This window comes from Tympanuchus pallidicinctus, unplaced genomic scaffold (genome assembly GCF_026119805.1).
Source record: "Tympanuchus pallidicinctus isolate F22 unplaced genomic scaffold, pur_lepc_1.0 scaffold3, whole genome shotgun sequence".
Lineage (NCBI taxonomy): Eukaryota > Metazoa > Chordata > Aves > Galliformes > Phasianidae > Tympanuchus > Tympanuchus pallidicinctus.
Genome location: NW_026294747.1, coordinates 35,541,848 through 35,553,445, shown reverse-complemented (window position 1 = coordinate 35,553,445; position 11,598 = coordinate 35,541,848). Strand labels below are relative to the sequence as shown.

At 43.9% G+C, this 11,598-nt stretch overlaps 1 protein-coding gene across 16 annotated transcripts in view; it reads left to right on the top strand.

Moving 5' to 3' along the window:
• The first annotated feature begins 5,547 nt into the window (after nucleotides 1-5,547).
• Nucleotides 5,548-11,598, top strand: part of RALGAPA1 (Ral GTPase activating protein catalytic subunit alpha 1) — a 113,761-nt gene continuing 107,710 nt past the window's right edge. For 4 of the 16 annotated variants that reach the window (XM_052696820.1, XM_052696817.1, XM_052696819.1 and 1 more), the window contains exon 1: nucleotides 5,549-5,931. In XM_052696820.1, coding sequence (XP_052552780.1) covers nucleotides 5,826-5,931 — 106 coding nt within the window. In that variant the 5' untranslated portion in view covers nucleotides 5,549-5,825. Of the gene's footprint in view, nucleotides 5,932-11,598 lie in introns of all 16 variants that reach the window. The other 12 variants (XM_052696822.1, XM_052696823.1, XM_052696824.1 and 9 more) reach the window with 7 other exon arrangements.

Below are 11,598 nucleotides of genomic sequence, written 5' to 3'. Positions count from 1 at the left end.
AACCCCGCCCAACGCCCGCCGTGCCCTCCCATTGGCCGAGCCCTTCCATTGGCCGAGCCCTTCCATTGGCCGAGCCCTTCCATTGGCCGAGCTCCCTCATTGGCCGAGCCCCCCCATTGGCCCAGCCGGCAGGTACAGCGAGACAGAGCGCGGGGCACTCTGGGAGTTGTCCGCTGCTAGTGGGTGCTGGTGTGAGGGGTACGACGGCTGCCTGCTGTTCCGTCCTGAAGGATGCTGCGGTAGTCGGGAGCGCTTTGCGTTTCCTGCAGGCGTGGCCCGGCCTGCAGGCACTGGGGTTTCAGAGGAAGCGTGTGTAACACGGGCCGGTCCTGAGGTTTGAGCTTGGGAAAAGAGCAGCAGTGCGGGCTGTATGTTTCCATGCTTTCGTTTTGGGAAGCGAGAGCTCCGTCTGCCCGGCGGAAGCAACTCTTCGTATTGAGATACAGATTCAGCTCGGTAGCACCAGGCCGCTGTAGCCGCTGAGGGTGACCCTCCTTCCCGCTTTCCCCGCCTGCCGCGCCCCGTGAGCCCGCGTGCAGCGGCCGCTCTGTATGCGCATGCTCCGGGCACGCGCATGCTCTGCGGCGGGGGTGGAGCGGCCCGGTGCGAGTGCGGGTCTTGGCTGCTTGATGGCTCCTGTTGGTTGGTGTGAGGGTAATGCTCTCGGGCTTCTCTTGTTCAAAAACAGGTTTTGGGACCCCAGAAGCTGATGCAATATCAAAATGTAGAGGCAGTTCCCAAAAGAACTGGAAGATAGTGTCAGCTGATGTGCCCAGAGTGCTTTGGAAGGGGTGTCAGGTATTTGGGTGGCTGAAATGAAGTTGGGAATAGTCTGATGAGAGTTGGGCGTGTCCTCAAGGAAAAGGGGTGAATTTCACAGACTGGTCTGAAATGCTTTGTAATGAATCCATGTGGATTTAGTAAAAAGAAGCCAGAAATGAAATAATAAAAAAGTCTTAAGGTTTACATCTCAGTCTAGCAAGATAAAACAGGAAATCGAGTACTATGGCCTGGAAAGGCCTACTGGAAGCAACAGGGAATGGAATGGCAGGAAATCAGGGAACTTTTGGCTCTGTGACTGTAATTTCCTATGCAAGCAGTTGGAACTAGGTCTAAGGGGCTAAAAATAAATTAAAGGAGCAAAACAAGGTTCCCATGCCACACTGGAAATGAACAACTGAGATGCAGAATTGAGCCAGTTTTTTTTTTTTTTTTTAATGTTATTTTAAGATATGAGATTTTTACATATTTCTTCTATTATGTTTTTTGCTTTGAAGCCAAGGGAGAGTTACCCTGCTAAAGCAATACAACCATTTACTGTCTTGAGGGGAACAAAAGTACCAGCTGTAGTCAGTATCTCTGTCCAGGTGGGATGCTGGACCAAAGAAGAGGTCAGACTAATTCCAGGAGCTATGTTTTGGTACAGTGCACAGATAATTTGTTTCTGGAAATAATCAACCTGATCACCCATACACATTTAGCGTGAGAAGTGGCAACACCTAACTCAGTCATCTGTCTAGAGCCCAGATATGTGCTAGGTGGAGAGGGAAAGAAGACATTCTGTCTAGCTTGTGAGATAATTGTCAGAAATGTGTTCTTGCTGTGTGAAGATACTTTTTAGGAATCCAGTTACTGAAGGATCAGTCTGTAAATCAGTCATTTTATTGAGATAAGTGAAAGGAAGCATCAGGTGCCTACAAAGTGCTGAATTTTTTTCTGGATTGAGTTTTGCCTATCAGAAGAAAACAGCCATTAAATGTGATCCTCATCATCCTCAGTAGTTCAGTTCTGCACTTAATGGGAAATAGTGGTTAACATCTGGTTAACAGAGAAAAGTTGAACCTAGCATGATCTTGGTGGATATCTCACCGGGCATCTTCAGGAAAAGGCTGGGAAGCAGACCTGTAATTTTGCATCTTATTTGTTGACTGGAGGTAGTGACTGGAAATGTGTATTACTCTAGAATCTAAAAAGCAGTTATTATCTTTCTGGTCACCAAACTGATTGCCAGCTCCTGATGAGCAGAGTAAATGGAGAATAAACCTTGCACGTTAAGAAATGCATTACAAAATCTTATCGGAGAAGTGGCCTGGTGAATGCAACTAAATCAGGGTGTTTGAAAGGAAATTTTATTCATTTTTGGAAGGAAATGATGCATTGGATGCTCTAGCAAATTAAGTCTGATTCTTCACACTTCATTTCAAAAGCCAGTATTAGGGAAGGGGGGAGTCTCACAAATGTAGGAAAGACTGTTTTCCTTACACGACAAGGTCAGCAGTAAGTTGAAGTAGCAACCTTCACAGTGTGCAAGCTGTGTTGGAAGGCTACTGGAACATGTTGCTCCCTCCACTAACCTATTATCCAGGAGAGATTCTGGTATATGCTGCAAGTGATCTGAAGTAATCTGAAAAATACTAATGCAAGGAGATATGGCTTATATCTTAAAGACCTTGCATACTCCTGCAGGTGAGATATGGGGAGAGAACAGGGGCAAATTATTTTCTTTGATAAGAAGAAAACAATGCTAAACTGGTTTCTTGTAGAGCTTGGAAGGCATGCAGAGTTTTTGCAGAATTTTTCTCTTTAAATTCTTTTGTGGGTATGTCAGTATTGCAAAACTATTTCATAAGTTGGGAAAGAAAAAGAACATCTAAGTGTTGAGAGAGTGTTTTGAACATTTTCTTTTTTTTTTTTTTTTTTTTTTTTTTAAGCTGTTGTAACTGCCACTGTATCAGTACATTAATATTTCAAAACCTCTTTCATATCAGATATGGATGCCAGTGTTTACCTAAGAATTCAAACATCGTGAGTTGGAGGTGACTTATTGCAGTGAAAGACTGAAGTTTTGCATCTACTGGGTGGGAACTGATACTGGTTTATCTGTTAAAATTAACTTTCAGATATATAAAAGCTTCTGACCATGATAGCTCATGTATCTGTTGTTTAATCATGACTAGCATAGTCTTGAATTAAGCTTTGTTTTGGTGATCTATTAGGATTTTTATTTTTTTCTTGGAGTGTCTCTCTACTACTTCTGAAGACATTGTATAATTTGGATCAAATTGTACCCTGGAGTAGAAGCATTAAAGCTGCCCAGTTTCTGTGTGTTTTGTGAAACAGCATCTGGAACAAAGAGCTCATGTTAATATCCTATGGAGGACTTTGTGGAACTTGATTTTTACCTCTTCATATGTCAGTGGTGAGGTCTCCAAACTTCACATCTGTAGTTGAGTCTTATTTGCAGTTAGGACTTTTGTCCATCTCAAATAGGTAGGGAAGGGCTAAGTAAAGGAAGGTTCATGGCTGTGGAAGGAGGTGAGGAAGGCATTCAGTGTCTAGTGTGCAAATTCATAGGAGATCTGTCTTATTAATTTTGTAGCTCATGGGAAAACTATTCCAGCTTGGGATCTTTGGTGAGTGGGAATACCACAGTGTTTTGGCTTTATAACAGATGCCAATGCACAAGTGTTGATACTGATATCTTTCCTGACAAATAAGGTGATAAAGCAAGAATTGGTCACTCAAAATATAAGTCCACAAAGAGGTCTTTCCCTTAATTACAGAAGAATATAGTGTTGAGATTTTATCTCAAGATAAAATTATTCCAAGATAATGTGGAAATGGGAAGCTGTGGTTTTGGTGTGTGTGTGGTTTTTTGTTTGTTTGTTTTGGTTGTTTTTTGTGGATCAACAAGACATGGCTGGAATAGCTAGTGCTACAGTTATTCTAGAAGTGTTTTACAGGATCCTGATCAACATAGCCAGCACCTCCAGAGTTCAGAATTGTTCAGAAGTACAGAAGCCAAACTTGAATTATTTAGATTTGGAAGTTTGTTTTCTCAAAGTAAATAGTTGCCAGTCAAGTTAACCAAAAATTGTTAACTCAGGATAAAGTGGAATTCCACTTGGAATGTAGTACTTGTGCTTCTGCTGGTGAACAGAATTCCAATTGGAATGTAGTACAACCTAACCCCTCCCCTTAACTAATCCTGGTATTTTCTAACTTTGTCCTCCGTACGTAATGAAAGTCACTGAAGTCACATGCTTCAAAGTCAAGCTTTTGCAAGATCACGGCCTTCACTGTGCATTGAACATGTTCTTCCTGCCCAGTGTGTTTTCAGTGAGGAGGTTCTCTGTAGAAGCCATTATTAACTTGGTTAAAACCACTCCCTCCTTTCATTTACTGCTTTGGTGAAATCTTATTCTGTTCATTATTTTTGAGCACTATCTTGAGTCAAAGTCCAAAAAAATTACCAGAAGAGTAAGTAAATTCTTATAAAGCAAAAGTGTTATTGAAGGTTGTCAAGATACAACCTTGTGTTCAGAACTGATAAATGTAGAGAACAAAGCACTTAATTTATAGCAGAGTTATCAAGTCTTTCAGAGGTAAATTCACTGCTATGGTAAAATAAAATGTAATTGTAGCTGTTAGATAACATCACTAATCCTCAAATCTCATTTAGCAGGATGATGGAACCATGAAATGATTTGTGGCATGCCACATTGGCAGATGACACCCTAATGTTGACTGAAACCCACTGCTCATGATAGTCACTGATGGGTCAGCCATGCATTTAAATGCTTATTTTATTTCAGTAGCACATATATTGTTCAAACTGTTGCCAACTCTAATGACTTTATAATGTCTCAAATAGTTAAGTATTCCTTATCTTAGGAGCAACGAAAAAAAAAAAGAGCAGAGGGCCACTAGAAACCATGTGTTAAATAAAGTAACATAGTACTACTGAAAAATCCAATAATTTGTTGTTTTATGTATTTGATGACTGTAAACCACCATCGGGATTCTAGGAAAACCTTCAGTCTTTTCCAGCATTATGAGTTCAGCCCTTAGCAGCAGCGCTCACATGGCACACAGCACATAGCGCTGACTGCTTGTTGGCTGCACTGTGACCTGACAAGCACGGCCTGTGGACTCCGTGTCTCGCTTTGCTCCAGGACCAGCGTGGATCCACGTGTTCCAAGGAGCGCAGTTCCGAGGCCGGGACCACACCGCGCAGCAGCACGCCGGATGCTGGTGGCTCGCCGTGCGTGTCGTCGTGCTGCCGGGAACACGGGCAGTGCTGAGTGGCTGCGGGCAGGGTCGGGCGAGGGGTTGCAGCACTCCGAGCACGGGTGTGGAAATAACTGTGAGGCACTCGCTGATCACCGACTGTTGCTCAACTGGAGCTTGGTTAAAAGCTTTGGAGCTGCGGCCTCTACCAACGTGGTCCTGGCCTGGATTTTATTTCTGCGTCCTCTGCGGGATTCCTCTCAAACAGCTTTCCAGTTTCTCGGTATAATACAGTCGCCAGCACCGGACTCATCACGTAACTTTATACTGCGCTTTTAAACAGCCAAAGAGCACCGCCCCGCCCCAGTTACTGCCGCTGGCTTCCCGCTCTCCGCCCCCTCTTCCCCGCCTGGCGCCCCCCTGCCAGAAGCCCCGGCGGGCCGCGCCCCCACGTTTTCCAGACAGCCGCGGCCTCCACCCGCCGCGCCCCGGGAGGTGCGCCGGGCAGAGCCGCCGTGACGTCACGGCGCGGTTGCCATAGCGACGCCTGGGGTCGCACCTGACGGCTGTCGCGAAGCAGCGGGAGGAGAACGAGGGAAGGAGGAAGGGGGGAGTCGGGCCCGGGCCACCCCCGGGCCTGCGGGGAGTTGCCTCTGCGCCCCCCCGCCCGCCGCGCTCCGCCCCGCCGCAGCCGGAGGCGGCAGCAGCAGGAGGAGGAGGCGGCGCCGCCGCCGGCTATGTAGGGCCCCGGTGCGGGCGGATCCGGAGGCCGCTGCCCGCCTCTGGAGCGCGGCGCCGGGGCCGGGCCCGGCGGGATGTTCTCCAAGAAGCCGCACGGGGATGTGCGGAAATCCACGCAGAAGGTGCTGGACACCCGCAAGGACCCGCTCACCCGCCTCAAGCATCTGCGCGTCCTCATCGGTGAGGCGGCCGGCGGGGAGGGGGAGCGGGAGCGGTCGGGCGGGGCAGCGCGGGGCTCAGGCCCCCGGTGCCGGCGGAGGAAGAACCGAACCGAAAAGAGGCGGGGAGGCGGCGTGGGCCCGTGCTGCGCCGGGAGACCCGGCCCTGCCTCGGCTCTCTGGGGCGTGCCTTCGGGGCTCCGTGCGCCGCGCCGCACCGCGGACCCGCGGCTCCTCCGCGTCTGAGGGAGGGACTCGTGTGGCGGGGAGAAACTGCTGGGCTTCTTAAGCGTGATGCTCTGCAGTGCCGCATTAACGTGTGGTCGGTGTGTTTGTGTGGAAGTGGCAGCAAGGAACGTCTGTGAGTTCCTGAGCCATTTTCCTTGTTGCTCATCTTCGTGTGTGTTCCCGAGGTGAGAGCTGCAGCGGTAAGTGCTGCCCAGCGTGCCTGTAGACAGGCGTTAATATAGCATTTAGACGTTTTTGATTTGCAGAGTGATCATATAAGCACCAGGGTGCTGTTCAGGCAGCTGGTTCACCTGACCGGTACATTCTGCAATGTGGTTATATGCAATGGTTGCCTAATGGAAGAACTGGAGTTCCTTTCTGAAACATCTGCCAGATGACTGTGTAGAAATCTGAGTCCTTGATAACAGAAGTTTGCTCTCCAACATGTTTTGGGTCTTCAGCAAGCTTATGGATTGTTTCTGGTAGGTAATAAATATATGAGCAGAGCTTGAGCAAGGGCAGCACATTCCATATTTAGTGCTGACTACTGAATAGATTGTTTGGGGTTCAGCCTACAGTCGGGGTATTTTAAGTAGCTTGTGCTCAACCTCCAAAAGTGGGTTCTCTCTTTTCAAAGGAAAACAATTCTTTGACCCTTTTTCTTTTGTTATATCAGTTGAAGGAACAGTTGTTCCTGTATGGTGGCAATTGCTGCTGCATGATTTATTTTCTGCAATGTAATTATTCTGTGTTTTGAAACAGGGAGTAACTTTGTAACTTGCTATTCCTGACCCTTCTGTAGATGGAAGTACCTCTTTGCTCCTAAGTCTGGGAACTTTTCCACACTAGCCATGCTCAGTCAATTGTGGCGTATCTTATGTTGATTTATATTTATTTTTATCTGCTTAATTAGTCAAAGAAACTTAAGAGGGAAGATTATTACAAAGAAACTAAGTACAGTTCGGAATTAGTTTTCCTGGTTAACTCAGGAAGGCAGAACACCTATTAAAGTACATTGAACGCTTCTAGTTTGCTTTCTTCTTAAGAACATTGTATTTGGCTGATATTTTCTGGTCTGTTCTGGATCTCCTATTTCTGTCTCTCATCTTCTATTTACAAGATTTTTCATTCAGCTTTGTTAATGCTTACATGTATTTGGTAAGAGTCACGCTGTGAGCTCTGTGTCAAGCAAATGTTCTTATCTAATCTAAGGCTTCTGCTTCCTGACTGTAGGACAGACAAAATCTGCTGGGACATGTTCTGGTGTGGTGGCCATTCCCTTTTTTCCACTGCACATGCGTATATCTCAGTTGTTGAAGCATAGCACCCACATATCGTTTCTCTAAGTTTGGGAGCATAGTATGTATGTGTATGGCTGTGTGTGTAAGGACAGGTGCGACCCTGCTCTCCAGCTTCTCTTCTATCCACCTACGAGATTCTGTTGTTAAACAGATAGAGCTAGATCCACAAGGTTTGAAACCAAGAGCAAGGAGGCGCTTCTCTTCTTATTAATACATTAGTGTGAAAGAAATACAGTGCAGGTTATCTCAAGTCCAACTACTGCTCTGATCACATCCTTACCTTATTCCTTACATCTCTGCTCTCCCTTAACTGGCTTTCAAAGCATGTGCCATTTCTTTTCCTGTTGTTTCTGTGACTAGTCTGCTGAACCACAATAAAAACAAGTGATGTGCCCACATGGGACAGACTACTGCCTGAGGTGGCTTTGCATGCAGATACCGTTCTGCAGCTTGAGCAGTGTAATGCTACGTTTTCCTGTTTGTCTTTTTTCATGGTTTTTTTTTTTGGTTTTTTGGTTTTGTTTTTTTTTTGTTGTTTTTTTCCCACTGACCACTCCTCCCTATGTAATAATCAGGGTGTATCCATGCACTTCGGCAGAGCCAGGCTAGCTATTGCCAGCAGAGTATCTCAGAGAGATGGTGGTGGAGTCTGTTCAGCATCTTTATTCATGAAAATGGTTTGTCTTGGTTATTGCTCTTAAGCCCTGCATGCTGGAGGCTAAAAGACCATTAAGAAGAGAATTCTCTGCTTTTTCACATCGAGTAGAGGGAGATAAGTGTTTCTTATGTATAAGCTTAACATCTTTTCTGTAGGCCTGCAAGGTCAATTGGACTAGAATTAATGTTATTGCTGTACTCTTCCAGTGTTTGGTTCAGTGGCAATAAACTGAAATATGGCTTTTGGATTCATGGTGAAGACTTGCTGGGAGGAAAGGGAGTGTTGGTTCATCTTTTTATCTAAAGCATCCATTCTCCAATTACCTTATCAAGTAATGAAATAGGCATGAAAGGAGACAGAGTGCTCACGGATTATTAATAGGATACAGATGCTTCATCTCTGGAGGCATTCAAGGCCAGGCTGGATGGGGCACTGGGCAGGCTGGTTTGGTTGTTGGCAACTCTTCCCGTGACAAGGGGTTGGAATTAGATTACCTTTAAGATCCCTTCTAACTTAAGTCATTCTATGAGTCTGTTAGCCAAAGAGGAGAAGTTAAAAACAAACTAAAAACCTCATTATGGTGAAATACTGACAGATCCTGCAAAGCAATGGTGCAAGTTAGGCATCGTCTAAAAATAATTGAGCTGGTATAATGTGGTTGTTAGCTAAGACCAGAAGAGGCAGAACAGTTTCAGAATGGATAGCACAAAAGCAAGTGACTTTTATTTTTTAAAAAATAAGAAATAATGCACATGAGATGGAATTGTTTAAATAGTTTTACAAGGTAACTTAGAATGCAGTGACTTGTATCACGTCTAGAAAAAAATACTTAGTCATTATTGACAATTCAGTTTAAATTTAGTAAAAAAAAAAAAAAGCAAATTAGCCTGTGGGAAAAATGTAGAAAATGTTTTTATAAAACTGTAGTGTGCAATTATCTGAAAATATGAACTTTATTTACTGCTGTAGTCTGTACAGAGAATTTAGAGTTGAAAATGACACAGATAAGGATAAAGGATATGGGAAGAAATTCTTGGTATCCCTTTTTGGAGGTGAGAAAAACATGTAAACATACATGAAAAAGATAAGGAAGTGAAGCCTAATAAGAGCCACCAAATCTGAAGTTCCAATAGGAGATTTTTGGTGTGGGTATCTTTGAGTATTGGACTGTCAATCAGGTATAGGTATACTTGGGGCAGATGTATTCTTCCTATTTATTTATTTATTTTTCCTAAAACCTATTTTTTAGAATCTGCTCTCTGCCACTTAAGTCTAGCATCATATCTCTGAGTGGTTCTCTGCCACGACTCAGTATGATTCTGCTGCTGGAATTCAGACTTTTTCAGAGAATTTTAGGTGATTATTGAATCTTTTGTATTATTTCTTAAAATGAGTGTAACAAATGACCAACTTATGCATTTCACAAGGTCATTTAGGAGATCTCCAAGTAGCAATAAATATTGTTATTGCCAAGAAATCCTGTGAAATATTGGAAAAAGTTTGAAGCCATATCCCAAGACATATCAGTCCATTAGTGAGAGTAATCTGCTTTTCTCTTTTTCGCAGCTGCAATGTATTTCTTGAAACAGCTGGAACTATCTCAGTTAAGAGACTTGTTTCTTTTAAGGTGAATTAGGTTCTTCCTATAGTGAACTGTTTGTGCTTGTTTTTTTCCCAACCCACTCCAGTTCTTTGAAGTACCTTGAAATCATTCAGTCTTCTAATGCCATCTCTGTCAGCATGTGATTTTTGTGTGATTTTTTTTTTTTTTTAATGAATTATTCTTCTGTCTCCTTTCTATACGCTGGGAAGGCTGTAGCAGTTGTGCTTACTGTGAGTTACTTTGGTGGTAAGTACATATCAATCTTGAGGAGGAATGCAGGCAGGGATTCTCCTCCAATCTGTGGATGTGGCTCAGCGGTGTCAGAAGTGGGATCCTGCTGTTGAGGACAGCTGCCAGCTGCAGCTGGTGCAGATGCGATCATTGGGATGTGGCTAGCAGCTGGCAGTGAAGGCACATAGCACATCTTAAGGAGTTAAGTGTTGCCTTTAGAATGAAGCTTGTAATTTTACAGGAAAATATGTATTTATATCAATCCCCAGTGTTTTAGTGGCTAATTGCATTTTTTAGGATTATTAAGGGGAGGTACTATAGAAATAATATTGCCTTGTTCTTACAATTAGTGTTGTACTGTTTAATAAGACCTCAGCATCAGACCTTTACCTCAGGATGAAGGAAAAAAAAAATATTTTGTTTTTCACAAATAATTTTATTTGCATCTGATATCTTAAAAATGCATTACTTGTATCTCTGGATCCATATAAACAATGTTTGTAATGCATAATGCTAAGAGAGGAGAGTGTTTGAAGTGTGATTTGTTAATTGTTTTCTTTTTGTTCTCAGTGGTCAGATAGTGCTTGACATCCTGTGTAAGTGAGCTTTAAAAGGGAGAAGTCAAGCAATACAGTGCAGGATGAGGCACTCTGTGTTCAACATCCATTTTGATATATTGCTTAATATTAAACAATATGCTTAAAGATTGCACTTATCTAAAGGGATTTTAATTTAAGAAATGTATTTGGCTGGCAGTCAGTCCTAATGCCTCAGCTGGATACAATTCACTGGTGTTGCACATCAGCAACATCATTCATTGTAATATCTCTTCTGTACTATAAGAAATGAGAAATGTTTGATTGCTGTTACAGTGGAGGGCTGTTGGAAAGCTGCAGCAGAAATAGCTGCCTGGAATTTCCGCTGGAGATAACTGTTCCAAAAGTGTCTGCGGATGTGCAGTGCTGTGTTATTTTTGGCATGTATTTTTTTATTTCACTCTCCTGGTAACTCTAACTGCAGAGGACGTGTCACCGGCAGTATTCGTGGCTTTGGCTGCAGGCTGAGCACAGTGTAAGACGCCTGAGTAGGTGTTCTGTCAGTCTGACTTTAAACCTGGAACCGTTCTATTCTCTTCTGGCCATCAGAGAAGGAAAGAATTATTTTGCTTTAGGATTTTGGCTTGTGTTCCATGTGACTTGCAGACAGCAGTGCTGGTCAGTACTGCTAGCCTGTGAGGCTATGGCTGGAATGGGATCAAAGTCCCAGGGTAGACAAAGGGACGGCTTTAGCTGCTTGGACTTGAAGGGAAGGTCAGTGTGGGTTTAGTTGCGGCAGTTCAGAATGGAAATAAGTGCATTGCTGTGGGAGTGTTTGAAGTTGCTTAAATAAAAGACTTCTGGAACACACGTGAGTTGTTATGGGAGTAGTTTTATAAGGCTCGTCAGTGCTGTAACCTTCCTGAAGTCTGCTGGCAAGCTGAAGCAGCCAGGCCGGAGAGCTGTCAGCTGCTCTGCTCATTCCTGTAGTTAACTAATGGTGATATTTGGTAGCAGTTTGTATGTATATGAAGGTCATGCTGTTAATATGCTTAATCATTCACATTTATTTGTTCCTTTTTCGCTAAAAGGTGCTCATGATCTGAAGTTCAATCTTCTCCAGTGTAAAATT